The sequence below is a fragment of the Schistocerca serialis genome, chromosome 7 (assembly GCF_023864345.2).
Source record: "Schistocerca serialis cubense isolate TAMUIC-IGC-003099 chromosome 7, iqSchSeri2.2, whole genome shotgun sequence".
Classification (NCBI taxonomy): domain Eukaryota; kingdom Metazoa; phylum Arthropoda; class Insecta; order Orthoptera; family Acrididae; genus Schistocerca; species Schistocerca serialis.
This window is the reverse complement of record NC_064644.1, coordinates 418,136,919-418,161,160: the sequence shown is the minus strand read 5'-3', so window position 1 is coordinate 418,161,160 and position 24,242 is coordinate 418,136,919. Positions and strand designations below refer to the sequence as shown.

The 24,242-nt window shown below is 37.7% G+C and overlaps 1 protein-coding gene and 1 non-coding gene across 2 annotated transcripts in view; both read right to left on the bottom strand.

Moving 5' to 3' along the window:
* Positions 1-24,242, bottom strand: part of LOC126412699 (histone deacetylase 11) — an 83,153-nt gene that overhangs the window by 5,924 nt on the left and 52,987 nt on the right. Inside the window, exon 6 of the mRNA XM_050082416.1 lies at positions 13,519-13,685. Within this exon, the coding sequence (XP_049938373.1) occupies positions 13,519-13,685 (167 nt within the window). The remainder of the gene's footprint in view (positions 1-13,518; positions 13,686-24,242) is intronic.
* On the bottom strand, positions 7,438-7,512 carry Trnat-ugu (transfer RNA threonine (anticodon UGU)). The gene has a single exon. It is a non-coding gene; the product is annotated as a tRNA-Thr (tRNA).

The following is a 24,242-nucleotide window of genomic DNA, read 5'->3' as shown; positions in this document are numbered from 1 at the left end:
TGGAAATTAAGCGTTTCCGGACACATGTTCTCACAACATCTTTTCTTTATTTGTGTGTGAGGAATGTCTCCTGAAAGTTTGGCCGTACCTTTTTGTAACACCCTGTATATCAGAGGATGAGCTATGTGAGTGTGGTGAACCTCAACACCACCAGCACCTACTCAACTGCACCGAACTGGCACAACTTGTCTCGATGGATGAACTGTTGTCTCCAATGACAAGGTAGTTCATACAGCGGTATTCTGGGCACCACATGGAATGTAATTATGTATATCTATTTTGTAATATAGTTTGTTCTAGACATGTGTAAGTAAACAAATATAAATGAAGCAACTTATAGACTGACATCTGGCTTTGTTCATTGAGACTGCACAGGATTTCAAACTGTTGCACATTTCACGTGACACAATAAGTTGTGTGCACATTCTTTAATGGTCAACTATTATAAAGCAACATAGATTAAATTAACACTGAAATTTTTTACAAACACCAATATGTGCAGAAAGGACAAATCTTCATCTACAGTAAAGCAAGATTTTTCATGGGAAAAAATTATTCACAATTAAACTGATTACATTATTTTGTTTAGTAGTTTCTAGTACGTTAATACTTGTAGAATGGCTTTTCTGTACATTTTGGAGTATTCAAAGTTATGTACATAGAAAGAGAAAGAAGAACCAATGAAAGGAGCTCAGAAGCTATCAAGAGAGAAGAACATAAGAAACAGACAATAATTCCTCTCTTACTATTACTTTTTTAGGGTATCTGTCATCACTGGAATTAACTCACTTGTTTTTCTTCAGGTACCAATAGTGTGAAAAGGAAGTAGACAGTTGTGTTACATAGTAACCACAATAACTTTTACTTCTTCATATACATGTCTTCAAGCAGTTGACACATGCACTGTAGGACCTTTTACCTCATTCTGAAAACTTGGAAACAAGCTTTCAGACTTCCTTGGATAATTTTTTGTCCAGTTTTTTAAGTATAAATGGCCAGGAGAGTGTGATTTATTTCTAAATAAGGGAGTGAGATTCTCTTAATTACATTTCTGCTGTGTTCAATCAGCTTTAAGCTATAGTATTGTCCAGAACAACAATTGGGCTAGCTTACATTCTTTGGCAAAGTTATTGAGATGCTTTTGCTCACTTCTTTGTTACATGCAAGATTGCACTTCTAAGTGTCTGTAAATAGCTGCTGCAATTTTGCACTAATTCATATCCCACTGCCGTGATGATTTCCCGTACACAACCACTAAACAAAGATAAGCCAACACCGATTCAGCTCACTGAATCATAAATATTGGCCTTGAACTTGAAAATTCTATTACTGTTTCAGCAATATAAAAATCATTTTATAGACAGGATGACATATACAACTGAGCAGCAGGGTAGTTAATATATAGCTTTTTTAAAGTACATGAAGAAGACATGTATGAAATAATGTTTTAACTCCTGAATAAGAATTTTGTTGTGGTGTTTAAGGATTTTTAATCATGTCTGTCACTTTTATGTGAAAATATTGGATGTATAGGTAGACCAAAGCAGCATGATGGGATCTTCCAGCAAAAATAAATATCATTGCCTGGAGATGAACAGATGCTCCATGAAAATATGGGAAAGCTTCTGTGACATCAGCAAACTCAACACCTGGGAGCTTCAACAACACAATACTCATTATTGGTCTGAATGATTCAGAAAAAACTGTTGAACTTGAAACAGCTGTCTATGAATTCTTGGAACAAGTCCTTAACATAGCTTATCATGCTGATCAAAACAGCTGTTAGAGAGCTGTGCCTGCTAGGAATTTTGATTGCATCATCCTTGGTTATTCCAGGGGTGCCCCTACCTGTCCTCATGACTCGTCCTGTCTTATCCAAACTTATTCTGACTTGCTAGACGGCGACATGAGATGGGAATTGGTGCACACATTACCTCTGAGGTAAGATAGACTAAATCTGCCTGGCCAACCAGTCTCTCCCGCTCTCCACATATACACTCCTGGAAATTGAAATAAGAACACCGTGAATTCATTGTCCCAGGAAGGGGAAACTTTATTGACACATTCCTGGGGTCAGATACATCACATGATCACACTGACAGAACCACAGGCACATAGACACAGGCAACAGAGCATGCACAATGTCGGCACTAGTACAGTGTATATCCACCTTTCGCAGCAATGCAGGCTGCTATTCTCCCATGGAGACGATCGTAGAGATTCTGGATGTAGTCCTGTGGAACGGCTTGCCATGCCATTTCCACCTGGCGCCTCAGTTGGACCAGCGTTTGTGCTGGACGTGCAGACCGCGTGAGACGACGCTTCATCCAGTCCCAAACATGCTCAATGGGGGACAGATCCGGAGATCTTGCTGGCCAGGGTAGTTGACTTACACCTTCTAGAGCACGTTGGGTGGCACGGGATACATGCGGACATGCATTGTCCTGTTGGAACAGCAAGTTCCCTTGCCGGTCTAGGAATGGTAGAACGATGGGTTCGATGACGCTTTGGATGTACCGTGCACTATTCAGTGTCCCCTCGACGATCACCAGTGGTGTACGGCCAGTGTAGGAGATCGCTCCCCACACCATGATGCCGAGTGTTGGCCCTGTGTGCCTCGGTCGTATGCAGTCCTGATTGTGGCGCTCACCTGCACAGCGCCAAACACGCATACGACCATCATTGGCACCAAGGCAGAAGCGACTCTCATCGCTGAAGACGACACGTCTCCATTCATCCCTCCATTCACGCCTGTCGCGACACCACTGGAGGCGGGCTGCACGATGTTGGGGCGTGAGCGGAAGACGGCCTAACGGTGTGCGGGACCGTAGCCCAGCTTCATGGAGACGGTTGCGAATGGTCCTCGCCGATACCCCAGGAGCAACAGTGTCCCTAATTTGCTGGGAAGTGGCGGTGCGGTCCCCTACGGCACTGCGTAGGATCCTACGGTCTTGGCGTGCACCCGTGCGTTACTGCTGTCCGGTCCCAGGTCGATGGGCACGTGCACCTTCCGCCAACCACTGGCGACAACATCGATGTACTGTGGAGACCTCACGCCCCACGTGTTGAGCGATTCGGCGGTACGTCCACCCGGCCTCCCGCATGCCCACTATATGCCCTCGCTCAAAGTCCGTCAACTGCACATACGGTTCACGTCCACACTGTCGCGGCATGCTACCAGTGTTAAAGACTGCGATGGAGCTCCGTATGCCACGGCAAACTGGCTGACACTGACGGCGGCGGTGCACAAATGCTGCGCAGCTAGCGCCATTCGACGGCCAACACCGCGGTTCCTGGTGTGTCCGCTGTGCTGTGCGTGTGATCATTGCTTGTACAGCCCTCTCGCAGTGTCCGGAGCAAGTATGGTGGGTCTGACACACCGGTGTCAATGTGTTCTTTTTTCCATTTCCAGGAGTGTAGTTAGGTTTTATTTTTGCCTGAATTAGTCTTTGTAAGTAATCGATTCACCAGCTTCTGTACAGATCTGTCAACAGAAGTCTGGTTAAAGTCAACGTCAGTAAATCTATTACTATGAATGATTCTAAAAAATAGTTTTCTTGAAAGTTGCCTGGTAATCCTAGTCCTAAGTAAATAGGGAGAACCATACCTGGCACATAACTTTTGAAATAATTTCCGATTTCGTGAGAATACCATTCTCACACTGAATGTAAGATAATCGAGTTAAAGTCATTGAAGCATAATTTTTCTAGTAAACTGAATGGACTATTATATTTGTGGAAAACATAATATTATATGACTAGTTAAATGACTGTGATAAAGGTATATATAATTTTATATTTGGTACAGAATACTTCATGGGATGTGACGTAGACGGAAGGGTTTGTATCGATTTTGAAAGGGGGTGGGTAGTGTAGGTAAAAGCATGATTTACACTAACAGATAAATCATGACTAACCCAAAAACACATCACACCTTTCAAACAACCCTCGCAAACAAGTGTGTCTGATTCTTCACCATTTGCCCTTTCCATAGGGTTGCTAAGATTTTCTTCGGGGACCTCAAAGGTAAAGGTGGAAATGTTCATTCTGTAGGAGATGATTTAACACCATACCTCTTCCAGCTTCTCACTCAAGTACCGGTAAGGTAGAGGTCCTGGGGAAGGGGGTGGGTGGGAAGTGTCTCCTGGCTTTGGGGCTGTCTTCTTTCTCTTCTTCGATCTTTGCAACCACATCTATTTTTTTCCTTTTTTAGTTCTCGTTTGTGGACCTATCTATTTCTCCCTCTTTCCACATTCATCTACTTCTATCGCAGAATTCCTTCCTGGTTTCCGTAGTTTCCAATAACCTACAACTTATCTTCAAATAAGCAGACCGAAGAATCAGGCTGCACAAACACGCATCAGCATACACACTAAGATACACGGGTATGCAAACAATGAAACTACTGACTAGAAACCTGTCAAAAGGTGAGAACAGTCAAGTGTTGGAGGGGGAAGGTTTATGTACATCGGGAAATATGCACACATTGTTGTTTACTGTGACAGTTCTACATCGCACGTATATATAGGAAAATGTACATATACATAAAAGAACTAAGATGATTCAGTATCACATTTATATGTACATATAAAAAAACTAGAAGGATTCCACGTCGAGTATATAAGAAGGAGGTGTGAGTAAGGAAAGAGAGCATAAACTTGAGAAGAATCAATTGTGATAATTATTAAGGAATGTCAAGTTGAAGCATAGGTAGACATAGTATCTGTTAAGAGTAAAGAAGTCGAAAAGTAGATGACTCCAGGGACTAAATGAAGTATTAAGAAGTGAGAGTGAAGAGTAAAAGAGATTTTTATTTTTACTAGGAAATATTTAATTATAGTATACATAAAGATGTATACTAGGGCAATGAACCACAAGGCCTACTCACAAAGGATAAGGGGGGCATTTGCTAAGGATATAGGGCAGCCGTACCTACTTAGAGATAGGATGACCTGTGGCCTGAAGACTAGCGATTTGTTATAAAGGGGTGTCCCTACTGGAACGTAAGGAGGAAGTGCACTCATAGGATCAACCCACACGTAAGGTATAGGTACTGATCCTAGGGGAAAAGGACAGTATTCATGACAGAAGTCACACATTATATAGGAATTATTCCGGTAAGTTTGAATTCTGTATACCACTAGCATTATTATGTGTCATGAGTGTCGGAAAGAACACTTTCATTTGCCCAGAGTTCCTCCAGACTACAAATTACTGTGAATAATGAAACTAGTATGAGCTAAAGAAAAAATAGTACAAAGAATTAGAATAAAGGATGAAATAATCAAGTGTATATAACACCTGGAGTTTACGATTGAAAATCAGAAATGTTGTCCGCTCGATTCTTAGATATAAAAGAACTGACTCCAAAATTAGGTGAAATGCTCAAGTTGTTATTATCAAAGTTGAATGAAAAAAGAAGAGTTAAATAGTAAATAAATGGATAATAAAAAATGTGGAATGTATACTAATGTGCATAATGAGTATGTATAGGTAATGAGTATGTATAGGTAGTGATTCAAGAATTACTGTGTAAATTCTAGAATCACTTGCCCTTCTACCGTCTCGAGTACATGATATTTTTAAAAATAAGTGAGAGAGAACGTACATACTGTACGACACATGTTTGTGTGTGCAGGCTCGAAAGGAGGCATGAGCACAACGGAGACCCGACAGTTGAACGGCATTGACAAGTGCTTGCTGCTCACGCCATGGAAGTTGTATTGGAAGAACAAGGACTGTTTATGTATCTTATAGTGTTTTATATCGTTGAGAGAAAAGATGAACAGTTGAAACGTTGTTAAATGTACTTCACGTATTGGACTCACTAGGGACAAGACGGGATTCATAAATTATGTAGTTGTTAAACATACTTTATTGCAGATGTATTTTATCAAGTCTAATGCAAGATGAATCGGTTGACTTGTATACATTTAAATACTGATGTGAGAAATGGTGAATATATTATTTGTAGAAGTTGAAATATACCAAGACTGAACTAAAAGTATTCTTCGAGTACTAAATTATTTCAAAAGTAGAGAGACAGATCTTATAAATTCCTATTAACCAGCAGTATTCTTCAGAGAAGTAGTTTTTGGAGATCGACGTAGCCGTAATTCAAGAGAACAAGATCAACTGTACATACCAAGTGAGTCAACCTATGGGAGAGAGGTGTGAGTTTTGCAATCCAACTTCACATCACTTCTTATTGTCAACATCGTTAGAGTAGAAGGAAACAAGATGACTTAGGCAAAATTTCTAGTTGGTGTGATAAATGGCAGCTTGCTCTAAATGTAGAAAAATGTAAGTTAACGCAGATGAGTAGGAAAAATAATCCCAAAATGTTCAAATACAGCTTTAGTGCATTGCAAAGTGATATGAAAAGGAACAAACATGTAAGGATGGTAATAGGGGAGACGAATTGTTGATTCTAATTTATTGGGTGACTTTTAGGAGAGCATAACTTATCTATAAAGGAGACCATGTGTTGAACACTAGTGTGACCCATTCATGAATACTGCTTGAGTGTTTGGGATCCCCACCAGGTTGTATTTAAGAAAGACATCAAAGCAATTCAGAGTTATACTGCTAGATTTGTTATTGGTAGGTTCAATAAACACTTGAGTATTAAGGAGATGTTTCTTGAACTCATGTGGGAAACCCTGAAGGGAAGATGATGTTCTTTTCATCAAACACAATAGAGTAAGTTTAGAGAACCGGCACTTGAAGGTGCCTGCAGAACGATTCTACTGGTGCCAACATACATTTCGCATAAGGACCACGAAGATAATATAAAAGAAATTAGAGGCCATAAGAAGGCATATAGACAGTCGTTTTTCCCTTGCTCTATTCAGGGGTGAAACACGAAAAGAAATGATCAGAAGCAGCAAAAGGTACCCTCTGCTGTGCACAGTGTAGTGGCCTGTGGAAAATGTATTAGAACCAGATGTACATGCCTCATAAAGCACTGTACTATTGAAACCAACATTCAGGCTGATAAAAGCTTTGCTTTCAAACTTCAGCAATGCAAGATAAAACTTACAAGACCAAGTTAGAAAGTAGGACTGGAAATCAATTACAATAAAATTAAAATAACATGCAGTCAACATATCAAAAAGAAAATAGTACAAATTAATGTGGAAGCCACAGAACTAGGTAATGAGTATTTATGGCAGTTGAAGAAAACAACTAGATATACAAAGAAAGAAATAATAATAATTGTAAAAACGACCTCAAAAACATTCGGTAAATTAAAAAGGGTTTTCAAAACCAAACTTTTGATGTACTTATAGGGATATCATGTCTGTTTTGTCGGACATGTCCGAAAGAACAGATACCATTGATGACCTGCAGTTGTCTAGATCAAAGTAGAATTATATTAATACCTTCAGTTGCTAATGGGCGTTGATATATATCAACAGGGACAGGTGAAAATGCGTGCCCTGACCGGGACTCGAACCCGGGATCTTCTGCTTACATGGCAGATGCTTTATCCATCTGAGCCACCGAGGGCACAGAAGATAGTGTGACTGCAGGGACTATTTCATGCACGCCTCCCACGAGACCCACATTCTCACCTTGTATGTCCACACACTACATTCGTAGTGTCCCACGCCAACACACTCATTACTCGTGGAAGACGTTCTTACCAGACAGTCTCTTCAGTCACATTATCTTCTGTGCCCTCGGTGGCTCAGATGGATAAATCGTCTGCCATGTAAGCAGGAGATCCCGGGTTCGAGTCCCGGTCAGGGCACACATTTTCACCTGTCCCTGTTGATATATATCAACGCTCATAAGCAGCTGAAGGTATTAATATAATTCTAATTTCATTCTAGACAGCTGCAGGTCATCAATGGTGTCTGTTCTTTCAGACATGTCCAAACAAACAGACACCATATCCCTGTAAGTATGTAGTTCTGGCAACACCGGCCATGACCTTCTTCTTCTGTGCAGATGCACACATATTCCCTGAACTCTTATGGGGCTTGATAAGAATGTCCTCCATGAGTAATGAGTGTTTTGGGGTGGGAGACTACGAATGTAGTGTGTGGACATACAAACTGAGAATGTGGGTCTCATGGGAGGTGTGCACGAGATAGCCCCTGCAGTCGTGCTATCCTCTGTGGCCTAGGCGGCTCAGATGGATAGAGTGTCTGCCATGTAAGAAGGAGATCCTGGGTTCGAGTCCCGGTCGGGGCACACATTTTCAACTGTCCTCATTGATATATATCAACGCCCGTTAGCAGCTGAAGGTATTAATATATTTCTACAAACTTTTGATGTGTCTGCAATGGAAACTTTACAATTAGTGTGTATTCTGAGCTCTGAATTATGCAGTGAGATATAGCCTTTTAATATGAAAAACATTAAAAATTATCCAGCTAATAGAGCTTACTTGTGGGACTTGCTAAGAGAGACAGAAAACAAACAAACTGATAAGGGAAAAGAGTAGAGTGGGAGAGGTAATTGTAACAGTAACGGAAATGAAATAGAGACATGCAGGTCATTGAAGTATGTGAGTGGGTGGTAAATGAACCAATGAAATTCTTTTCAGAATTCCAAGACGCAAAAAAAAAAAAAAAAAAAAAAAAAAAAAAAAAAAAAAAAAAAAAAAAAATGGTAAATCTGGGATCTAACAACAACAATATGAATAGAGTAGATTGGCATTTAATAGTAGCCTAAGCTTTCAGATGTAGTAAACACACACACACACAGATATATGTATTCATACACATACAACTCGTACACACTTAGCTATTGTCATCTCCAGGCACTAAGCCCCAACTCTTAGCGTCTGGAGGCAGTAATTGCCACATGCGTGAGAGTTGTGTGTGTGTGTGTGTGTGTGTGTGTGTGTGTCTGTGTGTGTGTGTGCGTGTGTGTGCGTGTGTGTGCGTGTGTGTGCGCGCGCGCGCACATGCTGCTTTTCTACATCTGAGAAAGAAGCTGTCTGGTAAGTTAGTCTACTTTTAAATAAGCCTCTCTGCTGCTCAGCACCTCCTCTACATGGTGAATAGCAGTCTATCCTATTTCATATTGCTAAAGAGATTAGAAAAGGCAGAGATGATAACCTAGAGGAAAGTGAGTAGATTACAGAAAACACGCAAGATCACGGTGCATATACCTAGAATGTAATTCACTGAAAAATTGAGAGGAATAGGTGTGAAATTGCTGTAACTGGTGGTGATTTTATGCTCAGACGAGAGGTCATATGTTGGCTAACCAGCTAACCTGTAGTTTAGTACATGTATACAAAAATGTGGCACGACTTTCACAATTTTGTGAAATATTTCACTTGCTTCTTAAATTATTAAGAGTTGTCAGTCTGCCTGGTTCAAGTAAGTTTTTAGTACAAGATAATCTGGCCACTATTTCCTGTTACTTTAGCATAACTCTGTTAATCTTGGTTGCAAGTTTGAGTTTGACTGTTTGTATACAGGGTGGACACAGAGGAATTGTCAGTGTTCAGTAATATGAGAGGACTTCTTCTACTGCAAGCTCTTAGCTTTCCAGACTGTGGAAGGTGGTAGCATGGACCAAAATAAGAAAAAAACTATCTAGTAAACAAGAGCATCTGTTCAGTTGAAGAAATGTGTTTCACAGTGTTCAAAGCTCTTAAGATATTCATTTTAGAGCCCATTTGTACTAGACCTTTTTGCTTCAAATTATTGTCCCTGTCATATCTCTGAATATTGACAATTCCTTCTAGGACAACCTGTATGTTGTACTTTTTCCAGTTTTACATATCTTAAACACAAATACGTCGAATACTGTTTTAGCCAGGGGATGTATAATCTTGCACTAGAGCATCTCTAGGACATACAAAAACAAGAATTCCTCTGAAATATCTTATTTATTTTGTACATTTTCTGTTTACTCTCCATTATTTGGTTTACTTCCAAAATTATTATATTTACCTTACCAGACTGTTATGATGGCATGAGGAATAAATTGCAGTTTAGGAGTAACAATTGCTATCTGTTTTAGTATAGCTCATATTTTGCATTGTATTTTTCCACATACACTGGGGACAGTGGTTTTCTCAGTACAGTAAAAGCAGTCTTTTATGTGGAGATTTAAATATACTTCTAATTCAGGATGAGGTAATCTGCAGCAAGTTGTCGAAATTTTACACAGGATTCTTCTGTTTACGTGGACCTCTGAAAATGTTCCTAAAAAGATTCATGAAGATCTAACTTCAGTTGACCCAGATAATGTGAAATTTATGGATATTTCCAGTATATACATTAGATAACTTTTTTTATTCTGAAATTATGGTTTTGTTCTGCGATGAAACATAGAGCTGTAACTCTTGAATATTGATCTCAACCCTTCACGTCACTGCATGACGAAGCTGGTGGATCCTTTTCCCCCGTAAATAACCTTTTTTTTTTTCAAGTTTACTCTCATTTGCAATACGTTTCTTTATTGACATGTAGTTAGGCTTACCAAATTTGTTTGGGCCCAACTCTGGACATATTATCATATTTCTTGTGTCCAATTCAGGACATATTTTGAACTTCCTTAAAATATAACCAGTTCACAGAAACATTAAACTTTAATTATGCAGTGGAATTTTTTTCAGAAATGGTTTGTTTGTTTTAATTACATCACAAAATCATAACAAAGAAGTTCTGAATTAACTTTAACATTTAGCAGATGTTTAACAGAAGCTACTGAAAGTCTACTCCTTCCTGCAGATCAAATGTTCCTCATAACTGTTATCAGCAATATAACAAACCAACTCTTCTTCGAGTCTGTATTTTTCACAGACTGCACAAGATAGTTAGTCAAAATTTAAACAGGTTTGTCAGACTCTTCATCAAAATTTAAAGTTTAACTTGAATTTGCTCCTCCAGACTGAAATAGTTTACAAAAATCAGAACAGGTTTTACTTCACTTCTGTTTGAGCTATCCATCATTACTGTTACATAATTAATGTTTTCCAAAGATCACAACACATTAACAAAAATAAATGGTGAAATAATGTTAACAATAATTGCCTCACATTTGGTTCCAGCAGATGAAAGTTTTGGGTAACATAACTTTTTAACCAGTTTAGATGTGCACCCTGATATTTTGCAACTGCATTCATGTCTAGTTGCATGGCATGAAAATGTAGCCTCTTTAACAGAACAGCTTAGATCACTGTTATTCCCATCTTTTACTTTAAAAATATATCTTTATGTTTGACGAAGCAGAAGCATTAATAGCATCATTATGTTTAGCTGTTTTCACCCAGTGTTTAATATCATCTTTCCCTTTATTGCAACAGAAAATTCTCCAGTAAATAGTGTGCAATAAAAAGATACAGTGGTACTGTGATTATGCACTTCCAAAAATTTGTTCCCAGATGTACATTAATACTAAGTGCAAACTTTGTTTTGCCCATTGCAAAAAACAAAAAGTGATAAAATGATAAAAAATGTGGACACAAGTTACTTCACATGCAAAGACAACACATAAACACATTGCCTCTGTTGTGTTGCCAAATGACTGACGCAGAACCTGTAGCCACGCCTCCCCCTCAATGTCAGTGCTTGCTCCAAGGTCTGCTGGGAGATGACAGCCACATAACAATGTTTAAAAACACAATGTTGAACATTTGGGTCAAAGGTTTTAGAAAAATCATTACCAGTCGTAACATTCTCAAAGCCCAAACAGCACTAAAAATCCATGAATGTCCAGGCTAATCCAGGACATACGGTAAGCCTACATGTAATATTTACCTAAAAATCTCAATATCCTATTTAGATTTTTCACTTAAATTTATTAAACAGATTGTTATTTCAAGTGCTCTGATTCATTTGTGTAATTAACTTTCATTAGGCCACAGTTAATTAAAATTACAGTTAATTAAAGTAAGCACTACATTCACTACATGAGCTAATCCTCATATTCGAGAAGGGTGACCTACACCATTCGAAAATTAACCATTCCTACTTTCTTGTAAAGTACCTTAAGTAATACATAACTAATTATCCTCTGGAATAATTAACTTAAAAGTTCATAACCCGTACCATTTTACAGAGCAGATTTTGTAATAACTACTGTTAAATTCTGTACTTCAATGATATACTTTTGTAATCTTAATTTTTTTTGTACAGTTTGACATACAGAATTGATTAATTAAAGCACTAATTAAAAATTTCATGAAATTTAGTATTATTTGTAATATGGCACTCATACAAGTAAATGACAGGATCCACAATGCAGAAAAATAGTGCCCATGTATTTTTTTTTTTTAATTTCTGACTAGCAACAGTTTCTACATATAAAAATCGTACGAGTTCTTGTAGTTTAACAAAAAATTTCAAAGCATATGTCCATTTATAAGCAGCCAGACATCACCCAAAATTGCCAGTCTGCAGTTTGAAAGTAAAGGAGTAACACCTGTGCTGGACATGAGCTTATTGTGGATTCATGCCTAAGTTATACACATTTTATATGCAAAAAATAAATGCACTAGGAACTGCGAGACTCAATTACTGTAATGTTCAGTTACTTTCAAGTAATCTTTGTGGGCTAAATTAATTAACTGTGTTATAATTACCAAGAGTGTTAAATGTAATATACGTGAATTAAATGAACTACCAGAGTGCAACTGCCTGTAACAGGCATTGTGATATGGGAGAACTGTTACAGTTATGTATAAATGTGGGCAGCTTATTTTGCAAATGATATCACTTCTGCTTTGGCTGTTAAAACATGATTTATTGGGACTGCAATTATGACATGATGTCATTTTCAAGCATTGTGGGAGGTTGTAACCCATTCAGTAATATAACCTGTGTGATGCTGTGTAAGAGCAGTTGCATGAGGTGTTGTGAATTTATTGGCTGTTACATATACTATATACGTTACAGAATAGGTGAAATATTGATGTAAACACTGAAGTCGAAATTTCATGAAAATCTCGTGCAACTGCTCTTACACAGCATGGCAGAGCTTTATATTACTGAGTGGGTTATTGCATCCCACAAAGCTTGAAAATGACATTGTGTTGAAATTGTAATTGCAATAAATAATGTTTTAACAGCCAAAAACGGAAATGATTTAGTTTAAAAATTTCACAAATGTTGTGGACCCAGTTATCATCAGACTTCTGTTTATTTTGTGCCACAATTGAATACTTCACCACTGGACTGACTGTTAAGCATTGTGGGAGTGGATAGTGCTCAACTGTCCCGATGATTTTTTGTAATGTATAAGCTGGTCCCATTTACTTCGCATAGAATAAAATGTGCGTTTTAATGTAATCTAAAATAAGTGTTGTGTACATAAATGAACAATCATCATCACACACTCAATTACATATTCAGCTTTGCAGTGATTGGGACAGGTGCTATTGAGAAGAGACTATAGAATTCATGTCAATCCTGTCACAAAGTGAATTCCGTATGGTGACTTTATTTACTGCTGTAAAACTTATTTTTCTCAACAAATTGCTTATAAAAAAAATCATATCTATGTCTCTCTCCAGCAATGTAACAGAAGCACAACAGTCTATACTTACTGCTCTACAAGATCAAGGTACTCAGCATCCTCAGTGAAATGTTCCAGCTGAACTGCTCTTCTAATGGCTTTCTTAGCTTCACCATCATTTGGATAAATGCCTTTGTTGTATATATCAAGAATATAAACACTGGAATCACCAAAGAAATCTCTCTCATGGCCATTTCCCTGCCAAAAGGACATTTTTGTCAGTAAACAAGAATATGTATTTGGCAAAAGTGTAATTTGTGGGTATAAGGCAGTTTCCATGTTTCATAATATTAATTGTTTTTAATTATTTAAATAAGATAGCTCATCAACCAACATTCATGTAAGATTAACTTTGGATGAGAATACCAACTACAAACCAATTTAAAGGACTGCAAATTATTTTTGCAGATTATGCAAAAATGTATCATGTACTCAAAAAGAAGAATGGGGGGAAGGGAAAGGATCTGATTTATGTACACCACATAATAGTTTGTTTCATTCACCCATAATGTCATAATTTAGTGTGCATGTTTTCTGTTTGTTCATTCCAATGCAGTTATTGTTCTCTTTGCTAGCTTGTTTGCTTTCCATTCCAACATTCCAATGATGAAGTCATTCTATCTTGAGGCTATCAAGCAATCACAGCATCATTTGTTCCAAATAACCTCCGCTACAAGGTAAGACAGTATAAACTATTTTACTCCCCCCCCCCCCCCCCCCACACACACACACAGTGTGAAGAGTTTTTGAGATGAAAATAGTTGTTCTCCCTCTTACTTCACTGATACGCTTTTCAACAGGGGTCACTTACTCCATTGTTCACTATCTCTGCACGTCTTCTCATGTCTATACATACCACTACTTACATGGCGGTTAGTTTTCGAAATCTAGGAGAGGAGTGACCTTGTCCTGATTCTACACAGAAAATATAATTTGTGAATCACTAGATAAGTCACTGCAAATTTTTGGTTGGTGTGGAGAATCCTATAGGCTCATAAACCGGTGTATATCGCAATGCGCCATGTGGATTTATGGGGTTATGTGATGTACATCTTTAAATCAGGTCTTCTCCTCATGTCAATATTTTCTGAAGAGGTCATTTTAGCTTGAATTTTTAACTTTCTGGACTTTATACTGTTATGTTCCAGCAATAAACTGCCCTTACTAGTACAAATGAATTTATGATCTCAGATTAAATTTCACATTAATATACTACCCGATTTATATTAGCTACTAAGCAGAGTAAACTGTTTGTTATTAATCCAACTTTGAAATTTTGTGATATGAACTGTGCAGTCATGTTGCACCACATATTCTTGAAAATTCACTTCTCCCCTATTTCTGAAAAGCTAGATGTTTATTCATTATGATTATTTAAAATAATAACTCTACTTGAGAACAAACCAAAATATTGTTAACAATATTTTATTCAGAGTGATTTGTTTATAATTAACTAAAATGTAATTTAAATTGTTGTACAGTAAATTTTATTGAAATTAAACAAGAAATTAAGTAAACTTTTCCAAACTGAATATCAGAACATGTTGGGCAATATGTGGCCCACTTTGTGGTGTAACTAACTAAATTCATCTAATCTTGTAAATCTTACAGTTAACAATGTATTCAATTGTTTGGTTTTATATAAAAGAAAGCGGTGCATGAGCCACATAGTCAGTCTGCATTATTGTCTTTCGGAGGCTGTCAGATGGCCAGATGTATATTCCACCAGTGTACATAATAATCGGTCACAATATAAGACAAGAAAAGCAATATACTCTGTGTTTTATTTAAAAATTAGTACAACAGTGATGCCAAGCTCTGGAACTTTCTGAAGCAACAACCCTCAAGGATATCAAAGTTGAGTATCTCGTCAGCTGGAGCATCTAAGTTGTTATGTGAACTTTCATGAACTGTGATTGAAATTTTCTAGTTTTCACTCATCTTCGTATCTGGAAATGGTGTAGGCCCAAACTATCAAGTTTGGGTTTCCAGAAAAGTATAATCACAATGACCTCACGAATTCCCAGACACTATACTTTCTGAAACATGTTGCAGACAGACAAGACTGCTGTCATAACTGTTCAAATTGGAAATTACAGGAAACTGAGACTTTCCTGGTGATCCCAGAAGCATATCAACATTAATTTCCCAATGGATGGAATTTGTTCATGACAGACAGACAGTTATGTTCACAACAATATAAGGAAAAGGCAGGCAATAGTGCTTAATGATTTTTCATTCTGCAACTCAATGTGTCATCTTTACTGTGAGCAGCTATCTATCTTTCCCTTATATTGTTGATATTACAACCTAGAGTTTTCACTGTTGCACAGTTATGTTTATTTTTCTTGGATTCTGGAGTAGAATGCAAAGCTACTTTGTCTGGTGACGAGGTGATAATAGACCTTTCGTCCCCCTGCATATAATGCTCGAGATGTTTGTGTGGAATTATTTTGGATACTCAGTGACATGAAATCTTGCAATACCACAAGGAACAGTGAACAACATAAAAACTACTTTCATATGAACTGCAGTACTCCTGGAAAATGACATCCCAGCACAGGTGTCAAGACACTTTCTGCATAGCACCCAGCACACAATTTTGCCCACAGAGAATGAGGTACCCTGACTGTTCAGTCATACAGAATTTTTCACTTCTAATGAACATGATGCCACTAATGAACATTTCTTGATGTGACACTATGCCCTATCCATCAGATGTACTTCCCTATGCATTCTAATGGGCACAGAAAGAGAATGGATGTGTTGAGCATACTACACATTTTTGTGAACCGACAATGATGCTGTGGACAAGGCAGCTCCCCGATGCTGTTGGACACATTGAACCATAGCTTGTTATTGTTGTCTACATAGCCAAACCTAAACATAGGATGTAAATCTATCAGTCTACATCTATATTGTGCAAACCACTGTGCAGTGCACAGCAGAGGATACGTCCCATTGTACCATTTATCAGGATTTTTTCCTGCTCCATTCACAAATGAAACAAAGGAAGGATGATTGTTTAAATGCTTTGTGCATGCTGCTGCTAATATAAACCTGCCCTCACAATCCCTATGGGAATGATACATAGGGGTTGTAGTATATTCCTAGAGTCATCATTTAAAGCTGATTATTAAAACATTATAAGCAGGCTTTCTCAGGATAGTTTATGTCAATCTACAAGAGTCAGCCAGTTTAGTTTCTTCAGTATCTCTGTGACACTCTCCCATAGGGCAAACAAACCTCTGACCATTTGTGCTGGCCTTCTCTGTATTTGTTCAATATCCTCTGTTAGTCCTATTTGGTACAGGTCTAACACATCTGATCAGTATTTCAGAATGGGTCACACAAGTGATTTGTTAGCTATCTCCTTTGTAGACTGATTGCATTTCCCCAGTATTCTACCAATAAAATGAAGTCTGCCATCCACTTTACCTGTGGCTGAGCCTATGTGATCATTCCATTTCATACCCCTACAAAGTGCAACACTCAGGTATTTGTAATGAGTATACTGACTCCAACTGTGCCTCACTAACATTACAGTCATAGGGTACTGTGATTTTTCATTTTGTGAAGTGTAAAATATTACATTTCTGAAAACAAAGAAAGAGAGTCATTCTAGTAATCAGACACACTTATTAGGAAAGAAGAAGAAGGTTTACAAATGTCTGATAACTACTGCCCCACATTTTGCTGCCACATTAGTTGATATGGCTTGTACATTGCTCAGGGGACACAGATACTGAAGCTTTCTAAATATCCTCCCAGCTCAGGAAACATGATGTGAAGTTGTTGGACACCTGTTATAACTATGCAAGCTTGTATCATATTATCAATATCACATGCTCATACTTCTCCCTGGTACTATTAAATAGCTTTTGTTTTATAAGTGTAATATGATGCATGTCTAATAACTAAACAAACTTAAATTTTCTCAATCAAAGTTCTGGCAAAAAGGTGGTATGAATTTTCACAAGGGAGGGGACATCTACATTCAAATGTTTGAATTTATGATCCAGCCAATATCGGTTGTGTCATCCATTACTTGGTGAAAGTTACTTGAACAGCTGTACCACATTTTTGAGGGAGTTCCAAGTTGTTTGAGGTGACAATGAATTGAAAAAGTTTTGTCAGAAAGCGGTGAAGCTCAAAATGACACATTTTGTAAAATTTGAGAGACAGATGGAGGGGACTCCTTAGGAAAACACAAATACAGAAGTGGTACAGCTAGTTTCAAGAGAACCAGGTATCAGTGGAGAACGACAAGCACTGTGGATGTGGAAAATCTGTACTCAGTACAGCTCTTGTTGCAAGTATGTGAAATCTGGTAATGAGAGATCATTTGACCAGTTACAATCGATGATGATTCCGTGCATCCAATTTGTGGATGTGGAAAAGCTGTACTCAGTGCAGCTATTGTTGCAAGTATGTGAAATCTGGTAATGAGAGATCATTTGAGCAGTTATAATCTATGATGATTCCGTGTATGCAGTTTTAGATAAGGATTTCAACAAGTTCAGTCAGTCTGCATAATTTCTTCTCAAGTCACTGCCGGCATAACAGAAATAACACCATCCTGATGTTTCACTGGACACTGCCCACCCTGATTTTGTGTTCATGAACACTGTGATAACTGGAGACAAGTCTTGGATACAGAGCATAATCCCGAAGCTAAAGCACATTCATTACACTGGAAGCCTTTCTCAATATTAAGAACAAAAGATTTGCAACTGATGCAAATAAAAATCTAGGGAGAGCCAAGTGTTGACTCTGATAGCTACACTATGTGGTCAAAAGTATCCGGAGACTGGCTGAAAATTACTTACAAGTTGGTGGCACCCTCCATCGGTAATGCTGGAATTCAATATGGTGTTGGGCTACCCTTAGCCTTGATGACAGCTTCCACTCTCGCAGGCATATGTTCAATCAGGTGCTGGGGCGCTGGAAGGTTTCTTGGGAAATGGCAGCCCACTCTTCACGGAGTGCTGCACTGAGGAGAGGTATTGATGTTGGTCGGTGAGGCCTGGCACAAGTTGTCATTCCAAAACATCCTAAAGATGTTTTATAGGATTCAGGTCAGGACTCTGTGCAAGCCAGTCTATTAAAGGGATGTTATTGTCATGTAAGCACTCCACCATAGGCTGTGCATTATGAGCAGGTGCTCGATCGTGTTGAAAGATGCAACCGCTATCCCCAAATCGCTCTTCAACAGTGGGAAGCAAGAACATGCTTAGAACATCAGTGTAGGCCTATGCTGTGATAGTGCCACGCAAAACAACAAGGGGTGCAAGCCCCCTCCATGAAAACCACTGCCTCTGAATATTACTGTTGGCACTACACACACTGGCAGATGACGTTCACTGGCCATTCGCCATAGCCACACCCTGCCATCGGATCGCCACATTGTGTACCGTGATTCGTGACTCCACACAATGTTTTTCCACTTTTCAATCGTTCAATGTTTATGCTCCTTAGACCAAGCGAGGTGTCATTTGGCATTTACTAGTGTGATGTGTGGCTTATGAGCAGAAGCTTGACCATGAAATACAAGTTTTCTCACCTCCTGCCTAACTGTCATAGGCAGTGGCTCTTGATGCAGTTTGGAATTCCTGTGCGATGGTCTGGATAGGTGTCTTCCTATTACACATTACGACCCTCTTCAATTGTCTGTGGTCTCTTTCAGTCAACAGACGAGGTCGGCCTGCACACTTTTGTGCTGTATGTGTCCCTTCATGTTTCCACTTCACTATCACATTGGAAACAGTGGACCTAGGTATGTTAGGAGTGTGGAAGTCTCACTTACACACTATGATAGAAGTGGCACCCAATCACCTGACCATGTTCGAAATCCGTGAGTTCTGTGGATTGCCCTATTCTGATCCCTCATGATGTCTAATGACTACTTAGGAGTACCTGACATTAGATGGCAGCACAATGCACCTAATATGAAAAATGCATGTTTTTTGGGGGTGTCCAAATAGTTTTGATCACATAGTGTATATGACTGACCATTATGAACCAGGGCGAAGAGTGACAAATGGATACCATCAAGAAATTCTGTGTTCTCTCTGTGATGCACCTCAGGACAATTCTCCAGCTCATTCATGACTCTTGATCCAGACTTTCTCCTTGGGAAAACCAAATTCTTGATCCCAAACTCAATCCTCTTTACACTGAGTTCCTTGGCTTCTACTTCTTTACAAAATTAAAAGGTACGAATGCAAGAAACCTGTTTTGGGAGCAGCAAAGAAAGAATGTGTAATGAAAAAGCAAAGCTGCAGGCAATTCAAATGGAGTTCTCGATGATGGAAGAATCAGTGCTTTAAATGTGTGATGGTGCAAGAGACCTAGTTTGAAGAGTATTAGGGTGGCATGCAATATACTTTTCCAGTATGATGCTTTTTAGACGTACATCATATGTTATTAATGACAGAAATAAATTCCTTGTATGAGTCCATGATCATTATGAACTTTATAAAGGATGCTGTTTACAGTGCTTAATGATTTTTTATTTATTACATTATTTCATGTGACATGCTTTAGCTACCGACATAACCAGATGCAAACAAAATACTTCCAAAACAAAGCCAATTAAGACATCTTTGTTAAGCATTCTGCACAGTACTATTTACTATTCTTCAAGATCTCATATGCCTAGGTGAGAGCAACTAAGTTCGGTAAGATTATTTGGACACTATTTCAGCTCAAGGTACTGAATGAGGCCAACTTAAAACCTTCAATTTTGATTATGTGAAAGATTTATAAGTACTTTTTCTATGCCTGTATGAATGACCAAAGACTATGTGGTCTTCGAGAGGCCATGTTCAATGGAGTTCCTTCCACTGGTGGCAAACTGTACATAATGATGATACTGTGTGGACTTACTAAGTCTTGTACACAAAAACAAAATTTCTATTTTAATACCAGAACACTACAAGGAATTTGAACAGCTTCAAGTTAAATGTGAGAATCCCTGCAAAACAGTTATTTAAAGGTATCCATTTAAGAAAGAGAAAAGTTTTCATTCTCTCAGTAATCATGCTGCATGGTGGAATCGGTCAAGGTATACATCCAAAAAACAAAACAACTTTCAGAAATGAATTATACTGCATTAATTTATTTATAGTCAAATAATTGTAAATGGAACCACATTTGAAAATTTTTGCTGCTTCTTGAGTTATACTAGGGGCCTGCTGTTCATCTACTGTGGTTTGTGCAATATTTGCAGAACTACAGTAGTGATTATCAAGTAATAATTTACCAAGATAATGTAAGAACAGAATGTTTGCAATGGACATTGTTAATTGTCATGATGTCAACAGGAATACCACTGACAAAAGTGTTCACATTACCGTGCAGTAGTTTTAAGTTGTTGAATATAAATAATTTATAGCAATGCCTCATAAATCATGTTTATCTTTTAGTTCTGCAGGTTCCCAATTTCTTGTTTCATACCTGGTACTATTTTGTTAAAGACCATTGTACCAGAATACAAAACCCACTCTTAATCTGCAACAAGGTGAGACCAAGTTACATATGGTAATTATTTTGGTTCTTTTTCTTTTGTTATGTGAAAAGCAATTAATTTAGGCATTGTGTGTTTATTAGACACCAGATCAATAAAGGGATAAATGCAGTGGACAGAATGCATAAGAACTGGCCAATACCTAAAAAAGCCTCTAAAATTTAACATTACTCATTTTGCCAAGTTAGTCTTTACCTTAGCTACAATGATGTAAAAATGACATGCAGTAAAGTGAGCACAATGAGAGAATGCAACAAATGCCAAACTAAATTTCTTGATTATGATATCTGTGATTCCACTGTAGGCTGTGATCAAACTGCACACAAAAATACTTTGTATATTTGAAATTGCAAAACATGGGTTTTTGTGAGAGAATACTCAAAAACTGTTTGCTGTGGACCAGTTGTTTGCATGTTGTGTTACCAACTGGGAGTATCTGATGTGATGGAGTTTGGATTCTTTTTTAGTACTGCTTGATCAAAAGCAAACACAACAGTTTTTAACAGTCCTTGAATACGTCATGTTTGTTCAGTACTGATTGCGTGAATACTTTTTAATGGCCGGGTTTAGGCTGATAATAAATTATCTGCATATATATACATATATTTTACACTATCAATCATCACTAAAGTAAGAAGTATAAAATGAAAATTACAATACTAACAATTAAATAGAGGACCTAACTTATTCATGTCCATGCTAGCTACAATAGTTGCATATCAAACTACATCAGTCAGATGGCTTTGCAATACTCACAGCAATAGTAGGGACCACCACAGTGTCCTAGTTAGATGGGTTAGCTGTCATGCACACTTCTATAATAGTTTACAAATTCTATATATAAATTTATGCCTTTCTGACCTGACACATGTATTTGTCATAAGGTATAAGATCAAATTTCCTTTCCTTACAATACGTAATTTTTTTAAAAGTCTCCACCAGCACTAAGCATTTACAGATTTTTTGTTTAGTCTCTTAGCAGTCCAAGTAATTCTTCACATGTACATTATGCTTCATACTTGACAGCATTTTTATATAATTGTAAGCTGTGCACAATGAGTGACAGGTGTGTCTATAAGAACCAACAGAATTTAATAGCCCCCAAATGAAATTTAAATTGATATTTCTTTTCTGAATGTATGAAATGTGACAACAGAGATATCTGTGGGGTTTATTGGGGGGAGGGGAGGGGGGGGGGGCGAATTTAACTTCTAGTTAAATTTCCTAAATTAAAAAGCAGAAACTTCTTGTAGAATTTGAGTTCAAATATGTTCTTTTATACTTGCAATTTTCAAGAGACAATCTACGTTTGGCTAATCAGTTGTTGCTGCCTTGGGTCCAAAGACTGGTTTGATGCAGCTCTCCATGCTACCCTATCCTGTGCAAGCCCCCTTCATCTCCGAATATCTACTGCAACTTACATCCTTTTAAACCTATTTACTGTATTTATTACTTCGCCTCCCTCTACAATTTTAACTCCCACTTCCCTCAAATACTAAACTTCTGATCACTTGATGTCTCAAAATGTGTTCTACCAATCAATCCCTTCTTTTAATCATGTTATGCCACAAATTTCTATTCTCCCTAATTACATTCCTGACCTTCTAATTGCTTACATGATCTACCAACCAAATCTTCAGCATCCTTCTGTAGCACCACATTTCAAAAGCTTCTACTATCTTCTGATTGCCCATGCATCGCTTCCATACAAGGCTACACTCCAGACAAATATCTTAAGAAAAGGCTTACTACCACTAAATCTGTATTCAATTTTAAGAAATTCCTCTTCTTCATAAATGCATTTCTTGCCACTGCCAGTCTACATTTTATATTCTGTCTATTTGTTTTTCTCTTTTTTATATTTATCATAAATCCTTCTTTCAAGACTCTGTCTATTCTGTTCAACTACTCTTCCAAGTCCTTTGCTATCTCTGACAGAATTACAATGTCATCAGCAAACTTTAAAGTTTTTATTTTTTTTCTCTCTGAACTTGAATTCCTTCTCTAAATTTTTCTTTGAATTCACTTACTGCTTGCTCAATATACAGATTGCATAATATTGGGGATGGGGTACAACACTGTCTCACTCCCTTTCTCAACCACTGCTTCCCTTTCATGCACATCAACTCTTATAACCGCAACCTGGTTTCTATACAAGTTGTATATGACCTTCCTCTCCCTGTACTTTATCCTTGCTACCTTCAGAATTTCAAAGAGTGTATTCCAGTCGACACTGTCAAAAGCATTCTCCCAATCTACAAAAACTATAAACATAGGTTTGCCTTTCCTTAACCTATCTTCTAAGATAAGTCTAAGGATTAGTATTGCCTCAGATATTCCTACATTTCTTTGGAACTCAAACTGATCCTCCCCAACGTCAGTTTCTCCCATTCCTCTGTAAATAAATATTGTTAAAATTTAGCAAACATGAATAATTAAACTGATAATTCAGTAATATTCACACTTGTCAGCACTTGCTTTCTTTGGAATTGGAATAATTACGTTCTTCTTGAAGTCTGAGGGTATTTCACCAGCCTTGTATATCTTGAATACAAGGTTGAACAGTGATTTTTAGAGAATTGTTAAGGTCTCACTATTCAAAAAATCATTGGTAACATTTGGGAAGTGGTTTCCATTTTGCTAGAAATCTTCACTCTCTCTTTCAAATGCCATTCTCTGCCAAATTTTTCAACTTACTTTCTTTCCATTTGGTTTCCTTCACACCTAAAGTAAGTAACATTGGGTTCTCAAAACTCAAGATAAACTGCTTTTACCTCCTTTCTCTCCAATAATTGTATTCTCCAACTTCAATGGTGGTGATGAGCTGATTTTAATCTATATTAGTCTTATTCTTTTTAATTATCACACTGAACAATTATCTGTAATATGTACAACTTTTCTGGCAATATCTTTATTGTTCTTAATATAATGCATTCAGTGGGTAGTGGAGGATACCAAATTGTGTCACTTATGCAATAAAATGAAACAGCTACAGCCGTTGTTTTGATGTTATTTTATTGCATTGCAACCAGTGACTCAATACACCATCCTCAGGCCTGATGCGTAAACAGTAATGATAGCATCAACAAGTTATCAACCATGCAAATACAAAGACAGATTGAAAACAGAATAAAAATTGAGGAAAATTCTATATAAGGGGATTTACAGTAATCATTTGATAAAAACCAACAGATTGTCACATACCCAAAATATTATTTATATACAAA